The sequence below is a fragment of the Salvelinus fontinalis genome, chromosome 2, assembly GCF_029448725.1.
Source record: "Salvelinus fontinalis isolate EN_2023a chromosome 2, ASM2944872v1, whole genome shotgun sequence".
In the NCBI taxonomy this organism is placed as follows: domain Eukaryota; kingdom Metazoa; phylum Chordata; class Actinopteri; order Salmoniformes; family Salmonidae; genus Salvelinus; species Salvelinus fontinalis.
Window position 1 is genome coordinate 83,639,868 of NC_074666.1, and position 21,575 is coordinate 83,661,442.

The 21,575-nt window shown below is 44.5% G+C and overlaps 1 protein-coding gene across 3 annotated transcripts; it reads right to left on the bottom strand.

Annotated features, from left to right (window-relative positions):
- Window positions 1-1,521: 1,521 nt before the first annotated feature.
- LOC129829362 (serine/threonine-protein kinase tousled-like 2) lies at window positions 1,522-19,705 on the bottom strand. 3 transcript variants are annotated; one of them, XM_055891042.1, is made up of 28 exons: window positions 19,520-19,705; window positions 18,923-19,011; window positions 15,573-15,847; window positions 15,305-15,354; window positions 15,045-15,105; window positions 14,823-14,962; window positions 14,601-14,707; window positions 14,354-14,419; window positions 11,619-11,701; window positions 9,634-9,705; window positions 9,456-9,525; window positions 9,285-9,328; window positions 9,098-9,199; window positions 8,815-8,916; window positions 8,581-8,673; window positions 8,274-8,384; window positions 8,010-8,146; window positions 7,709-7,861; window positions 7,548-7,614; window positions 7,340-7,437; window positions 7,176-7,257; window positions 6,794-6,885; window positions 6,596-6,685; window positions 6,063-6,232; window positions 3,434-3,572; window positions 3,222-3,333; window positions 2,981-3,088; window positions 1,522-2,772 (listed from the first exon to the last, which is right to left on the bottom strand). In XM_055891042.1, exons 1-28 carry the CDS (start codon window positions 19,672-19,674, stop codon window positions 2,599-2,601), a joined length of 3,042 nt encoding a protein of 1,013 aa, XP_055747017.1. In that variant the 5' UTR covers window positions 19,675-19,705; the 3' UTR covers window positions 1,522-2,598. The 3 variants fall into 3 exon arrangements, with proteins under 3 accessions (XP_055747017.1, XP_055747006.1, XP_055747010.1); XM_055891031.1 differs by lacking the exons at window positions 14,354-14,419; window positions 14,601-14,707; window positions 14,823-14,962; ... (3 more) ...; window positions 18,923-19,011; window positions 19,520-19,705 and adding an exon at window positions 12,771-13,434; XM_055891035.1 differs by lacking the exons at window positions 9,098-9,199; window positions 14,354-14,419; window positions 14,601-14,707; ... (4 more) ...; window positions 18,923-19,011; window positions 19,520-19,705 and adding an exon at window positions 12,771-13,434.
- Between the last annotated feature and the right edge of the window lie 1,870 nt (window positions 19,706-21,575).

Here is a 21,575-nt window from a genome sequence, read left to right on the forward strand (position 1 = left end):
AGCCTACCCACAGAACTAGATTGAGCTTCTATCTCTATGGCTTACACATGCATTTTATACCAGTGTGGTTCAATGGTAGAGTGATCTTTGCTCATGGCATCAATTCAGCACTACGTGAGCCCAATCATTCATTCAATTATGTGACAGTTGTAATATAGATAATTACTTCAGGGGCTCTCAAACCTTTTTGGGCCGGGGACCCTTTTTGTGATAGCAAATTCAACGGGGACCCCCTCATAATCAGAACACAACTGGAGTGAGATAAAAAAAAAATAGGATACAAAGAGTTATACTATGACTTTGGTAGTGCATGGCCAGGCAAACCATTTTAAAGGTCCATCTCCTGGCATCGGAGAGAAGATTTTTTGTTGTTGCGGTTTTCTCTCTTGAGGCAGAGAGAAAACGTTGCAGTTTTAAAGCTTAAATTACAGTGCATTTACATAAAATATAATTGGTGGAGTACTGTGGATACCAATATCCAGGCCCATGTTGCCCAGGGTTAATTAAGAACATCATTTGTAGATCAATCATGTTCCATTGTATTACACCCTCTTAACTTATTCTACAGATCTCTTGGCCAAAATTAATTCAATCTGTTTGTAACATTCCTTAAAAAAAATAGAATGTAAAAATGATATAGTGTATAGAGAGATCTTGAGATCTGACCGCGGACCCCCTTCAGTACCCCAGGGTCCGTGGACCCCACTTTGAGAACCCCTGGGGAGTATAGACAGGTTGGATGTTTAGCAACAAAACTAACACATAAGCAAAAATGGGGCAAAACAGACAGGGCTTGCTTAGATTGTTGACATGTAAACTATATTTTGTCTCAAAATGTTTATTGAAAACATAAATACATTTGCACAAGGAGCACTTGTCTCTCAAATACATCATTACAGTTGTTGGTTAGCTAGCGAATTTGAGCCATATTAGCATAGACATTAGTCAAAACACCTCAGCACAGTATCAACAAGGTACAACGAGCTGAAACTAGCCACATACGATTCCACACATGGTTGTTAGCTATTTGAATCATACCACCACATGGCCTTCTGCCTCATCGATGCGTCCAGTCTCATGGTGTTGTCAGCCAACCCGTCTTCAGGTTATTCAAACTTCTCCATCAGGTTTGGTTTCCCCGACTTCGTTATATTCGTTTTATATTTTTGTCATTTAGCAGACGCTCTTATCCAGAACGACTTACAGGAGAAATTAGGGTTAAGTGCTGGTCAGCTCTGGGATTCGAACCAGCGACCTTTCGGTTACTGGCCCAAAGCTCTTAACCGCTGGGATACCTGCCACCCTTTCAAAGATTTTCTTGATTATTTTAGTTCTTTCTCTATAGACCTTCTCCAGCTGTTCCTGGGTCTTCCCGCTTTCCCCTGGAACCTCCAGGTTACAGATAATAAATATTACATAAGTGTGCTTTGTGTTGTTGATGTAGAGAAATGAGCTTGCCGAGCCTTCTGAGAGTAAACAACCCAACCAGTACTAACACCCCCACAAACACTCAGATCGCAGTTTAACCAATAGTATTTAATGGGTTATGCAATTCTCTGCTAAGGCCCAATCTCCTCCCAACAGTACAATGAGTAAACCAGTCCCTTGCATTTTATTGGCAAAAAATTCATTAAAACAGACCTAAATAAATATGTGTTTTTATGAAGGGGGAATTACTAAAACGAGAATAGAGCAAAAAAATAATAAAGATTTTTAAAAACCACTAACTGCTTTTTTTTCCCTTAAAATTGGGAAAATGTAAAAGTAACAATTCTTAAAAAAAGGGACCATTCATTAGTTTTCCACTTCATATATCATGTAACACAACTAGAACCAATATAAAAACTGCAGCGGAACAGTGCCACCATCTGGAAGTCTTAAGCTTTGGTCACAGGATTTAAAACAGACAGGGGGGGGGGGGGGGGTATGCCTCCCTTCAAAAACTACCTCGACCCAGGAGAGTGGCTTAAATTAATGAACGCCATAGGTCTTGTTCAGGTCCAGTCTAAAGGCAGGCTAGACTGGTACTGTCAGTCAGGGGAGGGGGTTGGATGACAACCAAAGCATTTATCAAAAGGAGAACCCAGAGCATCTGGGACAACTCCGAGGCATGGTGTGTGTGTGTGTGTGTGTGTGTGTGTGTATGAGATGGAAAACAGAGTTTTCCAACAGTCCCTTCCACTTCTCAAAGGTAATGCAGCCCTGTTCCATTCTTTTCACCTTAACATTGTTGAATTATCCCATTTCTCCTCAGCTCAGTGCCATGTCCCCCTCTTCAATGTGGGGGGACCCTAGGGCTTTGACCCCCAGAACAACAACACCCCTCAGGGGAGGGAGAGACAAGGAAGCTGGGTGGGTGGACATGGAGGGCTCCAGGTTGCAGTTGGAACACTGATTACCCCACCTCTCCCCCCCTCCACCTCACCCATGATTCCTCACGCTCCCCCTGCCTGCACCCCAGAGGTTTCCCTGGGGTGCTGAGCCCATGGCGGGACATAGGCAGGATGGGAAGTGATGAGGGGGCTGAATCAGGCAGCCACCCCCACCTCCACCTTCCACTCAGGTCAGTCAGTTCGTAGTGAGATAGATAGTGAGGGCTCAGTTTGAGGCGCTGCTGTTGGAGGAGCTGGAGGTGGAGGGTATAGCCGTGCCAGAGGCCCCGGACGTGGCCACAGACTTGCGGATGTGAGGCATGAGGAAGGGGTCACTGGCTAGCTGGTGCACATCGATACGGTCCTCCTTCCGGTAGACCAGACAGCGCCTTATAAAGGCCTGGAGAGAGATAAGGAGGGGACATTTAGAGACGTTGTGACAGGAGAATAATTTGTGCACAGAGCAGAAAGGGATGAATGTGTAAAGTAACAGACCAATGAAAGAGGGATGGAGAAACAACACCAGGTGAGGAAGAATTTAAGGAATGGACTAACAAATGACAGAAAGGTGAAGGAAGGACAGACAGAGAGAAAAAAATAAGCAGTACCTTAGCTTCTGGGGTGACCACTGGTTTGGGGGGAAACTGAACCTCTGTTGCCTTCAGTATGGTGTTCTCCTGCAGGATGTCCTGTTGAGACTGGTTATGGCCAAAGGGCTGGAGGGGAAGACAAAGAAAGAGAAAAAAGGCTAAAGTTAGCAACACAAATCATCCTCATCTCTTAAATGGAATATAAAGAGTATGAATAGAATTCTGAGAGGAGTTAGTAGTGTGTGCGTGTTTGCATTACCTTGCGTCCGTACAGAGCCTGGTAGAAGATGACTCCCACTGACCACACGTCCACCTTGTTGGAGATTTTAGGAGGCTCTTTACCCACCACAAAGCATTCTGGGGGAAGGTACCTGCAAGGGAAGATCATTGCTTAGAGCAACACTCTTTCCACAATAACAATCATCCAAACAAGATAGTCATTCTATTGTTCTGGTTTGTGCGGCGCCTCACCAGTAGGTCCCTGCACCCTGCGAGGTCAGCTCCATCCCGTCCACTGAGTTGTAGCTGTCGTCGTCCATGATCTTGGACAGGCCGAAGTCGGTGATCTTGATCTCCCCACAGGCTGTGCCATTCACCAGGAGGATGTTGCCTGAGGAAACGACAAGTCAGAGGTCAAAACAAAAGGTCACAATGAACATGAGACATTTCTGTGTAATATACTGTCAAGGTTGGTTTATAAATTGGTCTAACGACATGTCTGTAGACAATTCGAATGGGACAAGTTTCACTTGTCAAAACAACATTTAATTTACACTCTGGTAGAATGTCTATAGACAGTCACTGAGACTTTTCGGTTTCCTTGTCGCACAGATAAGTGTGTCGTCATGGTTACCTGATTGCGACAGCAACGAGACAAGTAAAAAAATTATGCATTTATTACGTCACACACAGAACTGTAAGCTATTTTTTGTAACTAGCTTTCCATTACCTTAAATTCTTGTTGGGAGTTTATTTTCCTGTAATAATTAATAAAAATGTACTAAAAGGGTAGCCTAGTGGTTAGAGCGTTCGTCCAGTAACCCAAACGGATGGATTTATTGGTGTTAAAATAAACCAGTTATGCTATTTGGACCACTAGGCTGCTGTCATGCATATCATAACAACAACGACAAGTTTGATGTCGGACGACGATAGAACGTTCTTGATGTCACTGCGACAACAGTCTACAGACTGTCGATGTCGATAGACCAACTGTAAACCAGCCTTAAGAGTCAAAAGATAACTGAGTGAAAGGTATCTTGTCTCGTTTTAGTCTGCCGTCATCGTTTCAACTTACTTTACACGTAGAGTATGTCAAAAGTTAACACACATATTGCTCTTCCTACGGCTTCCACTAGATGTCAACAGTCTTTAGAACCTTGTTTGATGCTTCTACTGTGAAGAATGAGGGAAGGAGAGCTCTTTGAGTCAGGTGTCTGGCATGAGTTGATCACGCGTGCTCCCCCGAGAGCGACCTGCGTTCCATCGCATTTCTGAAGACCCTCATTGCAGGGTTTTTCTTTATTTTCATATTTTATACATTGTAGAATAATAGAGAAGACATCAAAACGATGAAATAACACATATGGAATCATGTAGTAACCTAAAAAAAAGTGTTAACCAAATCCAAATATAATTTATATTTGAGATTCTTCAAAGTAGTCACCCTTCGCCTTGATGACGGCTTTGCACACATTCTCTCAACCAGCATCATGAGGCAGTCACCAGGAATGCATTTCAATTAACAGGTGTGCCTTGTTAAACGTTAGTTTGTGGAATTTCTTTCCATCTTAATGCTTTTGAGCCAATCAGTTGTGTTGTGACAAGGTAGGGGTGGTATACAGAAGATAGCCCTATTTGGTAAAAGACCAAGTCCATATTATGGCAAGAACAGCTCAAATATGCAAAGAGAAATGACAGTCAATCATTACTTTAAGACATGAAGGTCAGTAAATACGGAACATTTCAAGAACTTTGAACGTTTCTTCAAGTGCAGTTACAAACACCATCAAGTGCTATGATGAAAATGACTCATGAGGACCGCCACAGGAAAGGAAGACCCAGAGTTACCTCTGCTGCAGAGGATACATTTATTAGTTTACCAGCCTCAGAAATTGTAGTCCAAATAAAGTAACAGACGCATCTCAACATCAACTGTTCAGAGGAGAGGCCTTCATGGTCAAACTACTGCAAAGAAACCACTACTAAAGGACACCAATAAGAAGAAGAGACTTGTTTGGGCCAATAAACACAAGCAATGGACATTAGACCAGTGAAAATCTGTCCTTTTGGTCTGATGAGTTCAAATTAGATTTTTGGTTCCAACCGCTGTCTCTTTGTGAGACACGCAGAGCAGGTGAATGGATGATCTCCGCATGTGTGGTTCCCACCGTGAAGCATGGAGGTGGTGGTGTGATGGTGCTTTGCTGGTGACTGATTTATTTAGAATTCAGGGCACACCTAACCAGCATGGCTACCACAGCATTCTACAGTGATACGCCATCACATCTGGTTTGCGCTTAGTGAGACTATCATTTGTTTTTCAACAGGACAATGACCCAAAACACCTCCAGGCTGTGTAAGGGCTATTTGACCAAGGAGAGTGATGGAGTGCTGCATCAGATAACCTGGCCTCCACAATCACCCAACCTCAACCCAATTGAGATGGTTTGGGATGAGTTGGACCGCAGAGTGAAAGAAAAGCAGCCAACAAGTACTCAGCATATGTGGGAACTCCTCCAGACTGCTGGAAAAGCATTCCAGCTGAAGCTGGTTGAGAGAATTCTAAGAGTGGGCAAAGCTGTAATCAAGGCAAAGGGTGGCTACTTTGAAGAATATCAAATATAAAATATATCTGGATTTGTTTAACACTTTTTTTGGTTACTAAATGATTCCATATGTGTTATTGCATAGTTTTGATGTCGTCACTATTATTCTACAATGTAGAAAATAGTAAAAAATAAAGAAAAACCCTGGAATGAGTAGGTGTCCAAACCTCTGACTGGTACTGTAAGTGATCGCATCAGTGTGGACCTGATACTAATATTGCAGTGTAACTGCTGCCATGCTAGTGTTCGTGTGATCTGCTGTGTGTACCCACCGGGTTTGAGGTCGTAGTGGATGATGGGTGGGCGGATCTCGTTGAGGTACTTGAGGGCGTTGACCATCTGCATGATGATGGAGCGGCCCTCCTTCTCCGACATCAGCTTGTGCTGCTTCAGGTAGAAGTCCAGGTCGTTCCCCTCACAGTACTCTAGAACCGTACAGAACCTGGAACACAACGAGATGGAGGAACCCACGGTGAGGTAGTGTTTTAATCTCGAACCGTACAGATCCTGGGACATAACGAGAAAGAGAGAGAGCGAGAGAGAGGATGTGGTACTGTTCAACTCCAGAACTGCACAGAACAACGAGAGTGGAATCGGCTGTGTGGTACTGTTTTAGTTTAGAAACCGTACAGAGCCTGTTCCACAACGAGAGACAAAGGAACCAACTGTGAGGTACTGTTTCAAAACAGTAGGATAGAGAGTTGAAAGAGAAAAATAACACCGGAACTAGAAACCACCAAAATTCTCACGTTCTATTCCAAAGATGTGTTGGATATGTTCTGCTGCTCTTTGGGGGGGGACTTACGAGTCTGTGTCGAGTGAAAAGTAGTCGTAGAGTTTGACTATCCTTGGGTGGTCCAGCTCCTTATGGATTCTATACTCTCGACATGCGTGTCTGAAAAAGAGACCATATTAAACTCCAATGTTAAAACCAAAGTGCTTCTGTTACCCATATCACCCTGAGGGGAAAAAAAGATTTGTCTATAAGAAAAAGGGAACTCACTTGTGGTAGTTCTCTTTCTTCTCGTCCCTCCAGTTCTTGTTCAACTGGTGGATTTTGACTGCGACGTATCTCTGCTCCGTTAGGTCAAAGGCCTTCAAAAGTGAGAGACATGACATCAATGACAAATAAAAGATTCTATCACATCCATTATTCTTTATCATATCTGAGAGAAACCTGGCACCAACATGAAACCGTATGAAAACTTGGCACCGACTTTAAAAAAATGGATTCAGGTGAACATCAAAAGTTCATCATTATGAGAAAACCTTGGGGACTATGTAGTCGCTGTACTTAGTTCAATGGGTATACAACTATGCATTTGACCATGATGACAAAAATGTCAGTTCCAATGACTGTTAATGAACGGGCAGAGTGCGTTCACCTTGTAAACTTCACTGAAGCCACCTCGGCCTAGTAAGTAGAGCAGCAGGTACCGGTCGTTTAGCGTGGGGTGGTCTTTGAACCTGTTGCGGAAATCAGACATATTCCGATTAAAAGTCAAACAGAGAGAACACAAATAAGAGAACACTGGTAGAGAGCACATACGTGGAGTTATCCTCGTTGTGGATCCTCTTGAGCTCGCGGATGTGCAGGTTCCGTACTCGCTCCAACCTCTCCAGCTCAGCCTGGATCTCTGCCTCCTCCTGCAACACACAGCAAGCTTATTAGCAACTTTTACAGGAACCAACAGATAAACAGTACACAAAGTACATACACAAAACATAGAAACATTGCATGTAAAACAGCACACTACCTTCTTGAGATGGCCCAGTCTTAGTTTGAAAATCTCCTCTTGTTCGTGATACTCGGCCTGTGATAACCTGGAAGAAGAAGAAACTCACCATCATAAACAGAACCAAACGTGGGAAAATGTATGCATTATAAACAGAGAGTGGAAGAGGCGGGGTAACGTACGCTTCGCTCTCGGCTCCGTTGGCCTTGCTCTTGCGTTTGTTCTGCTCCAGGCTAAGGGGCGGGGTCTGGGCCATTGAGGGTGGTTTCCTCTTGGCCAGGGCCTTCCTCTGTCTCTCTATGTCCTCTCGCTGGGAGTTGATCCTCTCCTGTTGCCTAGAGACGAGACACAGACAGGAGATGGGGAGGGTCAGTGCTGATGTGAGAGAGAAAGAGATTAAAAACAACAGAGGAAGGTAGAGAGGAGGAGTATGAAGGAGGAGAGGATGAGATGCAGTGAGAGAGGTTTTTGAGTGACCCTTACTTGATAAGGTTCTGAAAGGCATATCCGTCGGTCCACTGTTCTGTGAATGAGGCACCATGTCGGACGGTGGTGAAGTGACCCAGACGAAGACGGTCCTGCATGCTCTTGTCGCGACACGCCATCTTCTCCTGCTTTGACTGGGGGGAGAAAACACACACACACACACGTTATACTTGGGGAAAGCTAGTCCTTGGTCAAAAAAATAGACATGGGTAAGTTATTCTAGACTCCCAAGCCTGTTGTAGGGACAGAGGGAGAACTCACTTTCTCAATCAGCAGCTTCTTGCTCATGGTCACACATTTGTTCAAGCGTTCTTTGTACCGCTCAAGCATCCTCTGCTGCTCATCCAACTGCCTTCGAAGGTCACAGTTCGCCTGAAACATTAATTAATTAATTAATAGTCCTTTTAATGAAACAACGCTGTTTTATAATGTCAGATGGTAGTTTCTGAGGAGATCTGTTCCCATGTCTGGAGCATAATGCTGTCTCATGACGAGGCCAACAACATGTTATTCCATTAGAAGACAGAATGGGAAAACAAGGACACGTTGATGGCAGTGGTGTTCCCACCCGCAGTAAGTCATCGATCCTCCCCTCCTTCTTCTCCAGGTCAGAGTTCTTGTTGTTCTCCATAGCAGTTAGCTTCTCTACCGTCAGGTCAGACTGCAGGAGGAGAACCAGAGGACGAGAAATAGCGATGAAGTCAAACATTCACCAGAGACGTGTCATATTATACAGGAAGTTATTACAGACATCACCAGTGCTCTGTGTGTATCTGTACAGAAGGTGTAAGGTAACAGCTACCTGTGTGGCTTTGTGGTTCATGTAGAGGGAGACAGGCTTTAGGGAACAGGATGAGTGCTCTGTGTTGGCTGAACCCATAGAGGACGGGCTGCCCTGCTGCATCTGGGATACAAAGACATCCACACATACCACTAACATCATTTCATGGACCACAGTAACATTCTGCTTTGCATTCAGGTCAGTTTGAAGGACATGATGGGTTCGTTAGGAACGGGGGGAGAAAAGAAAGATACGGTGAAAAGGGAGGAGGAAAAAGAACAGGGAAGTGAGGGAGCATGCTCACCGTGCCTGGGGGGTTGGAGAGGGAGTGATGTTGTGGGGAGGACCGGACAACTGGAGGGAGACTCCTGGCAGGACTGGTACCAGGACCGCTACCACCCGCAAACTGACAGATTTAATGGAAAAGTCAGAAGAAGAGCGAAGGAATTCAAAGCTATGGATGCGTTTTGCCTGAAAGTGAGCACACTCACCTCAAAATAATCACTAATTTTCTGTCCTCTCGCTCCTCCTTTCCCTGGAGAAGAAAAAAAAAAGGCAGAAAATCTGTGGGCCGTTGATCTATTCTGACAACAAAATGGCTGCCGACAAGGCACGACTGAGGTGAAAGAGAGATCACGGAGGAAGGGAGACAGACATCTCACCTTGGCTGCTGTCGTACGGCTCTGCTTTCCTCTTCCTCGTTCTCTGGTCGTTGGGCTTTTTCTCTGGGGTCTGGATAAAGAGCAGGAGAAACACATTGTACTTTATGACAGCGGAAGATGTCTAAAATATCACATAAGAGTGAAAACATGTATGGCGTCACTGCTGTGGGACACTGACCTCCAGCTCTTTGTCACTGAGAGAGCCCACGCTGCACAGACTCTGATTGGATGACTCATTGTGGCCTGAACCCTGTTCAAAAACAAACAAACAAACCCACACAATTACACGTCAGACAAAGAGTGGAAGGATATGCCAAGGGCAGGGAGGGACTAAACTTAATTCACAATTAAACCAGGAGTGTGGTAGGGAGGGATGGGGATTATGCCTTCATTTGACTGACTGCTTCTCCCCATGGCTACTCTCTGGTGAACAGATAAGGTGAGTGATTGTTTGTGAGAGACAGAGAGAGCAGAAGAGAGTCGGGTTGAGCTAATATCATCACCATTCGTCTCCACACTGTGCACCTACCCTATCAATTCTAAATGTCTGTTCCCTAGGTGATGCCTGTCACTCAAATGACTCACTTTTGAATTCACCAGGCTCTGCCATATCAGAGAAATATACTTAGTCATTCTGGGCACATAATGCTGCTCCCTCTAACTAAATTGAACCTGAAATTGCTGAACATCAGACATAACTAATGCAGGTGGGAGTAGGTCTCTCTCAATCTTTTTCTCCCTCACACTCTCGCCTTTCATTATTTCATCCTCATTCTCTCCAGCCTTGTTCAAACAATTTTGAAATCCTACTACTCAGATAGGGTATTGGAGGGCTTTCAGTGTTTCCCCTGTATTCACTTAGCAGTGGCGCAGCTAAATGAAATACTTTCTGTCCATCCTTAAAATGTATGTAGAAAATATAATTGACCTATATATTTTGTTATATAATCTTTGAGAACTAGAAATCCCCTAAATAATAACTAACTAGACAGTCAGGGAGAATAAAAAATTACAAAAACAATGGCTGGTTTACTGACGGGGCATGCAGGGTACATGCCCAGGGGCCCCCATAGGTTAAGTTATAATGTGTAAGCATAAGAACACAGAAACGCTTAGAATAGCAGGAAATGTGCTTTCACAATGCAAAATTCTCTCAGCTCCATTGCAAAATTGGTAGAATTGCAGGAAATTAGCTGAAAAACAGCACATTCCTCTCTGTCGTCAATTCTGGACCTATTTAAGCAGCGCCCACAATGCTTATAAGGCAGCTCAGGATGACTGATAGGGAGCAGAGCTACAGGGCTGTTCAAGGTCGAGAGAGACAGGCTGAGCTGCCCTCATTATATCTTGGGGCTTTCAGACCTATAACACCAGGGCATGCTATATGTCGCTCATCTCTCTCTAGGCTAATACTTCCTCTCTCTCTATCCCAGTCTTTCCACACACTGCAACTCTGTCAGACGGACCCTGGTCAGACGGGGTGGCCGTGGTGTGATGCTTTAGCGGGAGCCGCCATTTTCTCTGCGACAGCACCGTGCTCTGGGTTCAGTTCTGCCTATGGCTGGCATAGAGCCCAGTCCTGGCTCTGATTCACTCTCTGCGCTCCGGATCACTTTCCACAAAGGCAGCTCTCTAAGATGGAGTTTACCTCAGCACCACCAGGCAGGACCTCTAATCAAAAGCCAGAGCGCTACTGCCATAACATCTGGTCAGGGTTTCTATGCGGATGAGGGTGACCGGCATTCATGCCCTTCCCTGCCCCACTTCCCCCTCCTGCCCGTTCCCTTCTTGGCAGCCCTCCGCACATGCATATGCAGCCACCACATCATGAGCCAGTAGGAGAGGATACCATATTACACCAGCCAACAAACACAGACACACAGCTCCACATTCTCAAGAGAGAGAGAGAGAGAGAGAGAGGCGGAGGGGGCCAGCCAGTCCCTGGCCAAGCTCAACCAGAAATAGAGAATCAAACAAAGAAAGGGAGAAACAAAGAGAAGGGGTGAGAGAGAGACAAAGAAAGATAGATATGGTCCTAAAGTAGATGTGCAACACTGAGATCCCGTTGTCAGTCCTACATTAGTAGAAAGGGTGGAGTGGCAAAGGAGCAGGACCCTATATAGGGCTATCTCATCTCCAATGATATAGTGTAGTAACACAGACCTTAGCCACGCCGACCCCAGTGAAGCGAGCCTCCAGCAGCTCCTGGCGTCGCGGGTCCAGGCTGTGCAGTTCTTCCATCATGGCTGCAGGGACAATGAGCAAGAAACACACCATTTGATATCAGATCGGTTTACTTTCCATAGCACAGACGAACATCATACAGAGTAAGAATACAAGAGGTTGGAAATCCTCTGACAACAGCTTGAGGATTTAGTGACACAACCAGTTCAGGGTTGCCTATAGATGAATGTGTTGACGCATGCAACTATAAATTCGCAGAAACTGACTCATGGAGAACCTTAGACACACCTGTTTTTGTTAAAAAAATCTAAAGTCACCACCACTGATTCCAACACAGAACTTGATCAACAACAACAAATCAAGCCTAAGACTAAACAGGCAAGAGTTGTACATACTCTAGTGCTGACATGGGACATTTCAGCAAATATGGTTTGAAAACTGTGATTACAGTATTGTGATAAGATTAGTGAATCTGATTGAGTCATTTTGCCACATAGCTAACTAGCTAGGCGACGAAGCAGACCGTTTTGGCAAGAAGGGTCAGGCCAGCGACCAACCAACTTGTTAATAGTATATCAAATCAACTAGCTAGCTAACTAACTAGCTGATCGAAGAATACAGGCAGCTTGCCATCATCCACTTGCAGTGGACAAACTACTAACAATGAGAGTAACATGATAGACATTGTCATGACTCATGATCATTTGTTCATTACTTTAGTTGACGTGTGTCAATATTTCACCCCCCCCAAGCTAAATGTTTGTTAACTAGCTAGTTAGCTACAGTAACTAGCTAACGTCCGACGTTAGCCACCTGGTGCAGCTAACTAGTAACTAGCAAGTTGGTCACTTCGTTGGCAAATATGTCTGATAGGTAACTAAAAAACAAAATGTTATGTTAACAAAATATACCTACTTGCAAAATGGTCAATTTAAGGAGGGGGATAGATAACTAGTTAGCTAACTAACGTTACTAGGTTAAGGGTGATGGACAGCGACATGTCAAATGTTCGATTAACATGTAACGTTAGCTAGTTAGCTACATAAAAACTGCTGTTTTTCAGGAATATTATGACCCAACCCTAAGTTTTATGCTAGAAATAAAACATTAATACAACTCGACCAAGGTTACCTGTTGTAATTATATTTTCCACGGGTCCAATCTTTTTATGTCCACGATTCTTGTCTCCCTACCTCGACACTGCCAAACGAGGCCTCATCCAAATCCTCGTTCTTCGGTGTTGATTTGTTACCGGTTAGGAGACGAGCGACTACTTGGCCCCCCAATAACGACGGATAGTTCCCTTCTAGGCCTAGAAGTCCTGGGGTATCCCGAACCCGCCTTTCCGCACTCCCTACACGGGTATCCCCAGGTTCACATTCCTTTCATCAAGGGCCGTACCATGCCTCTTTCGGGGTATTTTATCCCGAACAATGACCATCAGTTGCCCTTTTCATCGCGAATATGATCCAACGATGTGGCTATTTTGTGTTATAATTTTGTCCTCCGATCTGATATGTTCGGTCTAATTCGGTACTCAATCAGAACAAAGTTGGTGTTCGGCTTCACCTTCCTCGCCCTAGCAAACAATTTGTTACGGAAGTTGTGTTGTTCCGATCATTTCAGTTGAATCTGGATCGGTTCGGTTTCTCATTTTTTGGGGGAATGTAAACAATAATCGGTAAATCTCCCTTTATTCTCGTGATTGTTCAAATTTGTCTTTCCGCCTTCACCACAACCACGCCTGCCCCCAAAACCGACTGTAGACCAATTGAAGTCGATTTACAAACTAGCTACATGCAATCTAAAACTGCCCATAAGGTTTCAGGGAGACAGAAATGCAATCATCTTTTTTTATGTGAAGTGAAGGCAATTATCTGAAAGGAATCATGTCACAATGATGGGTTTACACACTGTTTTTTAATCATTTAAGTGGTGAATGTAAAAAAAAAAAGAAGTTTACTCATACAGCACAATTTATCTAAAATAATGGATTATGACAAACAGTCTGTTGAATGTAAACATTAGAATATTGCGTTTCCAGACCTTTGTTCAGGTTTCATTAGCTCATCAGCCTTCTCTATATTCCGTTTCTGAGTCATGTCCACCTCTCAGTCAGAAATTCATTATCAAATAGCACCCGGGGGAAACCAGAGCTGTGAAGACAAATGGCTGAGGGAACCCAATAGAAAAACATGTCTAATGCTTTGCACACACATCACCCCTCAATCCATCTCCATGGTGTCCATCATCACAATGGTCACATGGAGGTATCCATCCCTCCCAGGGGTTGCAGTCCCACATATACCTCAGACACTAGTTCAATGATAAGCCACAGTGTTCTCTCTGCTGTTCCTGGCTCACTCCTGTGTCTCTGGCGGTTGGGTATGAGGCTTGCGGTACTTGCATTGGATCCAGACACGGTACATGGTCAGCTGCTTGCCTCTGTTCACCTGCAGCCTCCGGTCCACCATGTTCTGGACCTTCTCCAGACCCGCTTCACTGAAGTAGTCATGTAGCTCATCTGGAGAGAGATGTCATGGAGATATTATACACAAAAAAACACGAAAGTGTCTAGTGTCTGAGGTAGATGTGGGACGATTGTGTGGTGATTAGATAAATAAAGGTGAAATAAAAAATAAATAAATAAACCGACTTGCAAATTACCACTGTTAAAAAGCAGTACATACTAGACTTTTGATTTGATTAATTACCTTGTGTGAAGAAATAGACTCGTGTTCCATCACCCCGGACATAAAAGTTATCTGACAAACACCTTCCTGAAAAAGGAACACATTCAATAATTCAATCGATTTTCCCTAAAACATGTACAAATCTCTAATCACAATTTATAAGCATTTTGCTACACCCGCAATAACATCTGCTAAATATGTGTATGTGACCAATACAATTTGATTTGATCCCACACAGTCCCACACCTGAGCGCCTATGGTAACTAACCTTTCTTGAAGCGTAGCTGTGCCATGTCATAGCGCCCATAGTCCCTGAGCAGCAGCACTCCTCCAGGCTTCAGCAGCCGAGCCAGTCTGCTGATGGAGGCCTGCATCCTGACAGAGAAAAAGAAAGACATGGGAATTTGATTGCACTTAAATTTTCCCCATCACACACACGCACCCACACTTGATTGTTGCCACACTCAAACGTCACACAGGGGCGGCTTACTTGTCAGGATGCAGGGCTGAGAGCACGAAGATGAGCACTATAACACCCATGCTGGCGTCTTGGACAGGGTAAATAGCTCCCTCATCACCCAGGTCATGAACAAAGGCATAGCAGCGCCCGGGGTCATACTCTGAATTAGCCTGGTAGTGAAAGGGACAAGATGAATAAATCTATTTATCAGCCAACTAATGACATCATCTATCAAGCATTTCTCCTTCTCACCTTGACCAGCTCTACAGCGGTGCTGGAGAAATCACAGCAGTAGACAAAGAGCCCAGGGTCACTGTCACACACAAAGAAGACAGGGTCACGCAACATGAAGGTGCGAACAGGGTTGCATCTAATACATATTGAGATCTGAATTGCAGATATACAGCATGTGCATACGAAGAGGGTAGTAGCTACTATACAAAGTCAAACTGATCAGGCTGCATACTGCATAACGGGACTGCTCAATACACGTGGTCCCAACCACCACTCACTTGTTGGTCTTCAGAATGGGAAAGACAGTGCTGCCAACACCACAGCCAACCTATTGAATCAAACAAGGGCATAGGTTAGCCTACTTTATGCCTGAGGGCCACATATACTTAGCTGGTCCCATATCTGTTTGTGCTCTTGCCAACTCTATTGCTCATTCTCACGGCAAACATGTTTGACATTACAATGAGTGACAATGAGTTGGCATAACACAGACTGGCACTCAAGCTAACATATACTGCAGGCATACTATGATACAATATTCCTCACCTCCAGTATGCGATACATGGCACTGGATCCAGGGAAGTCACCATCTACAGGGGCCAGAGGGGAGACTTCACTGCTTTGGCCCTGACACTGTTCGAGACCATGTGGTTCATTGTCCTCAGCTCTATGGTCCCCAATACAGGAGTCCCGGTTGAGGCGACACTGTGGGGCCAGCTCAGGGAACTCTGTGAAGAGCCAGTGGCGGTCTTTGAAGAAGCGATTCTCATGGATGGTGTAGAATTCATTCCAGTACTCGTTCGCCCTGCAGTCAAAGTCCTCTGTTCAAATGAGTGGAAGAGATGCAAATTGACTACTACATATACTATATCTTGTTCTGGTACTTACACTACATGACCAAAAGTATGCGGACACCTGCTCGTCAAACATCTCATTCCAAATTCATGGGCATTAACATGGAGTTGGTCCCCCCCTTTGCTGCTAAAACAGCCTCCACTCTTCTGGGAAGGCTTTCCACTAGATGTTGGAACATTGCTGCGGGGACTTGCTTCCATTCAGCCACAAGAGCATTAGTGAGGTCAGGCACTGATGTTGGGCGATTAGTCCTGGCTCGCAGTCAGCGTTCCAATTCATCCTACAGGTGTTCGATAGGGTTAAGGTCAGGGCCCTGTGCAGGTCAGTCAAGTTCTTCCATACCGATTCTGACAAACCATTTCTGTATGGACCTCACTTTGTGCACAAGGGCATTGTCATGCTGAAACAGGAAAGGGCCTTCCCCAAACTGTTGCCACAAAGTTGGAAGCATAGAATTGTCTAGAATGTAATTGTATGCTGTAGCGTTAAGATTTCCCTTCAATAGAATTAAGGGGCCTAGCCTGAACCATGAGAAACAGCCCCAGACCAATATTCCTCCTCCACCAAACTTTACAGTTGACTATGCTTTCGGGCAGGTAGCATTCTCCTGGCATCCGCCAAACCCTGAGTAGTCCTTCGGACTGCCACAGCAACTTGCCCAAGCCTCCCCCATTTCTTCTTCACCCAAATCCAGATAGCTGATGTTCTGAAAGAGATGCAAAATCTGGACCCCTACAAATCAGCTGGGCTAGACAATCTGGACCTCTTTTTCTAAAATGATCCTCGCAATTGTTGCAACCCCTAACCCCTACCCCTGTTCAACCTCTCTTTCGTATTGTCTGAGATCCCCAAAGATTGGAAAGCTGCCGCGGTCATCCCCATCTTCAAAGGGGGAGACACTCTAGACCCAAACTGTTTCAGACCTATATCTATCCTACCCTGCCTTTCTAAGGTCTTTGAAAGCCAAGTTAACAAACAGATCCCCAACCATTTCGAATCCCACCGTACCTTCTTCGCTATGCAATCTGGTTTCCAAGCTGGTCATGGGTGCACCTCATGGGTGCATCTGAAGCCATTCTTGTGATTATTGTGACTTTGTAATTGTTTGTAAGCTTGTGTAGTCTAACATGAATCTATGATCGTATGCTATCCATTAGTTTTTTTGTATGCTGTTCTTTGTATGCCATTTTAATATTTGATAATTAACCAATGATATTAGGCCACACTTGGCCATGATTACAGACACCTGTGTCTTTTGACACTATATAAACGAGTCATACCGCAGTGTTTGATCATACCCTGATGAAGACAGCTTGGCTGTCGAAACGTTGGACATTACATTTTTGCATCTGAGCTCCTAGAGTGTGCGGCTCTCCTTTGTTTTCATGGGTGCACCTCCGCCATGCTCTAGGTCCTAAACGATATCATAACCCCCATCGATAAAAGACAATACTGTGAAGCCGTATTCATCGACCTGGCCAAAGCTTTCGACTCTGTCAATCACCATATTCTTATCGGCAGACTCAACAGCCTTGGTTTCTCAAATGACTGCCTTGCCTGGTTCACCAACTACTTCTGACAGAGTTCAGTGTGTCAAATCGGAGGGCCTGTTGTCCGGACCTCTGGCAGTCTCTATGGGGGTGCCACAGGGTTCAATTCTCGGCCGACTCTTTTCTCTGTATACATCAATGATGTCGCTCTTGCTGCTGGGAATTCTCTGATCCACCTCTACGCAGACGACACCATTCTGTATACTTCTGGCCCTTCTTTGGGCACTGTGTTAACTAACCTCCAGACGAGCTTCAATGCCATACAACTCTCCTTCCGTGGCCTCCAACTGCTCTTAAATGCAAGTAAAACTAAATGCATGCTCTTCAACCAATCGCTGCCCGCACCTCCCCGTCCGTCCTACATCACTACTCTGGATGGTTCTGACTTAGAATATGTGGACAACTACAAATACCTAGGTGTCTGGTTAGACTGTAAACTCCTTCCAGACTCACATGAAGCATCTCCTATCCAACATTAAATCTAGAATCAGCTTCCTATATCGCAACAATGTATCCTTCACTCATGCTGCCAAACATACCCTCGTAAAACTGACTATCCTACCGATCCTTGACTTCGGCAATGTCATTTACAAAATAGCCTCCAACAATCTACTCAGCAATTTGAATGCAGTCTATCACAGTGCCATCCGTTTTGTCATCAAAGCCCCATATACTACCCACCACTGCGATCTGTATGCTCTCGTTGGCTGGCCCTCGCTTCATATTCGACGCCAAACCCACTGGCTCCAGGTCATCTATAAGTCTTTGCTAGGTAAAGCCACGCCTTATCTCAGCTCACTGGTCACCATAGCAGCACCCACCCGTAGCACATGCTCCAGCAGGTATGTTTCACTGGTCACCCCCAAAGCCAATTCCTACTTTGGCCACCTTCCAGTTCTCTGCTGCCAATGACTGGAACGAAATTGGGGAGAAAAAAAATAATAATCAGAAGGGTACGTTTTTAGTGATTGCATATTTCAAGGCTTTCTTTGGTGTATTTTAATTATGTTACTAATATTGCAGGAGGTGCAGAAGACGTGGATTTGGCGCATACGCACTTGCTCGAAAACAATATTTAGATTCTTTCCAGAAAAGGCATTGGCCATGTTCAAGAGGATTAAAACTGCAATGTAGCATGGGTAAATTGTGACTGACTGACTGATCTTCAAATAATAATGAGTCGTTACTTATGATGCAAGGTGATTTGTGGATCAGTCAGTCGAGACATTATATACAGATCTCTGATGGCAGTAATGAGGTAGATTTTTTCGGTTGCATGTAACTTTTTATTTAGACCTTTTTTGGAAGTACATACTGTCCGGGACGGCAGCAATTATGATAGTTGCTCAGTGAAACTCCTTTCTTTGGTAAGTATCAAATGTATTTTGACATTATTAAGCTTGAAAAGCTGGTGAATGGCAAGTTGAATGGATGCTTCTGGGCTTAAAGGAGGGCGTCTCCTGTAAACCCAGATTCTGGTTCAGAACCAACCTTGCTTCTCTTGAGGGAGGGGCTGACTGTTTTCTTGGACCTTCTTCTTGGCAGCTGCCTCTTGCTCCTCTGTCCACTCCACATTGTCCCTGAAAGTGAATGAGACACCAACACCACTAGAAACCAAGAGGAAGACATGCTACCCATGCCTAGTTCTGTTATGTTCTGTCCATATGTTAGCCCAATAATAGACTAATGGAGCCTAAAGTTAGTCCTCATAGTCCAAGGACCTTACATGTTCTGTTGAAAAGCAAATTTACACACAGGTGATCGAAGACGCAGATATCTAATAATCAAGCGCTGTAACATGGAAATATGGCCGTGTGGGAACCATAACCCTATATACAAAAGGTGTGTATCAATTTAACCTTTTTTTTAATAATTTCTCGCTAAGATGAAAGATAATGTTTTAAAAAGCCGTACTGCAAGCGATGCATGTTAATGTTCAGACCAAGCCTTGGGGCTCTTAACAAAACACCCATGTACAGAACACACCTTCATCCAATGACTCTTGTGTAATGTAATGGAACTGAGAATCATGATCAAGGGCTATCCATGTGTGTGTACTACCACCAGTATGCATGCTAAAATACGAAACATGCGTTATGTTGAAAAACTTGACGTGGGTCTGTCAGGAAACGGGTTCCAAACGGAGGTCTTTTCAGTTCTCCAGATGTGGATTCTGGTAATATTTGTCCCGTTTCAGTGATGTTTTGCTCCACTATCCCTCCCAGAGTAATGGGCGCTGCCATGTTGAATTGACGCACCGGAAAGAATGTCCAGAGAAGTTGAAACAAAGACTACATTGCCAACGAGATATCCCACTACAGTCAGTAAATCAGCGTTGCCTGTGAGTACTCGTTTACACCGGTTGAGCGCGCCATAGCCGTACATTTGGCATTATGATCGAGAACGTGGCTGCTGATGAGATCCCCGCTTGGGGATGAATGGCGATAGGATGAAAGAAGATGGCGGGCAAGGGAAAAAACGGGGATTTGGTTTTGAAAATCTCTCAAAATCTCTCACGGTTTTGAGGGAATATGGAATTGAGGATTACACAGCACTTTTGGAAATGCTAGAGAAGGAATGTGAACGTGAAGAGAGTGAGGGTGAATTCATTGTGGTGGCAAGTGCAGTGATAACCACAGAGAAGAAGCTGAGTGTAGAGGGCAGTGGTGTGGTGAGGGAGGTTGGCGCCAAGTGCGGAAAGAGGGATATGTCCCCTAGTAGCTCAGAGATGGAACCTGACGTGTTTATGGATGTAGTACCTGCGGTGAGGACCGCCTAGTGTCCCGAGGATGAAAAGGATGATTCTGGCCCAGTGGGACTGAGATTTTTGGAGGGAATGAACCTTGCATTTTGGCTAATCCACATGTGGTGTCAGGTTGGATGGAGAAGAGGTTGGGGACTGTTGAAAGTAACTCTGAGTGGAATAGTGATGATTTATTGTGTTTCTTCAGTCCAGAAGGAGTTAGGGACAAGAAATGTGACTTGCTTTGCTCTCTGGAGCAGGGTGGAGTTGAAAGGAGTGGTAACAGGGATGGCAGTGTGTTGAGGAGGAACAGTTGAAATGGAAGATTTGCGGTGTCTGTGACACCCGCCGTTTGATGCGACGGAGACCCGGTGGAGAGCGTAGGGAAAACGGAGAAGACAATGCCTGTACTGCTGAGTTTTGATGTAGAGTCTTTGCCCGAACAAGGTCAAGTTAGGAAGTGTAAAGTATCCCGTGAGAGATTTTGTTCCCAAAATACTACAGTGTTTTAGTTGTGAAGTTTATGGGGATGTTGCAGCAGTGTGTAGGAGGGGAGATTCCTAGAAGTGAGAAGTGTGCAGGGGGGCATGAGACGAAGGAATGTGGTGTTGCAGGTGGTGTTGAGTGGTAGTGTTCTGTTCTCTCAGACCGTTGGTCAGTAGTAGGATTAGACAGGGTTAAATAGTGGAATGGGGTAGTGTTTTTTTTATTATAGAGGGCTAATAGTTGGCAGGGTAATTTTCCTGTTTCCCAATATTGTATTACTCTATCAAATTTATGTAGGCCGTGAATGGCCTCACACAACAGTACAGTAGGTGGTGGTGTATGCACCTAAAAGTTGGATGCGCTCCGCCAACCAAATCCTTTAGAAGAAAAATAAGACTTTGCACCTGCACCTATCCTTGGGATGTCACTCTACTAAGTTAACATATGGAATAGTTTTAAGATGGTCATACCAAGGATCATTTAGCTATTTGATTTAGAATTTTAGGACCCCTTTAGGTATGAAAGATAAATATTAAAAAAATGATTTGATGAAACATTGAATTTGAACTGCTATTGCTATTGGCCCGTTGAAACGCATTGCATAACAGATTCATACATGGAAAAACAGATCATGAAAAATATTTAAACAAAGTTTGTTTTAAAGTGTCTGGACTACCTTCAGACAAGTATTGTGAGACTTGGGGGAATCCTAGAGCCAAACAACCCGAGATGTACAGTACCAGGAACGAATAATAGAAATCTATGTAACTAAATGATGGGGATTGCCTGTACATTTCCTAGGCCTGCTGGTTACATATGTAATGGGGAATTTGTCAAAATAAGGGCAAGCAATTCACACAATGAAACAATGAATGTGCAAGAATTGGCAGGTGACAGTGGAGCACATTCTGGAGA

Excerpts from the sequence above, each read along its gene's own strand:
- LOC129829362 (XM_055891042.1), bottom strand. The coding sequence starts at position 19,674 with ATGGCAGCGCCCATTACTCTGGGAGGGATAGTGGAGCAAAACATCACT. Across the intron at positions 9,706-11,618 it reads CTGGGGTCGGCGTGGCTAAG|GGTTCAGGCCACAATGAGTC; the intron begins GTCTGTGTTACT and ends GTTTTTGAACAG. Across the intron at positions 3,573-6,062 it reads CCACTACGACCTCAAACCCG|GCAACATCCTCCTGGTGAAT; the intron begins GTGGGTACACAC and ends TCGTTTCCTCAG.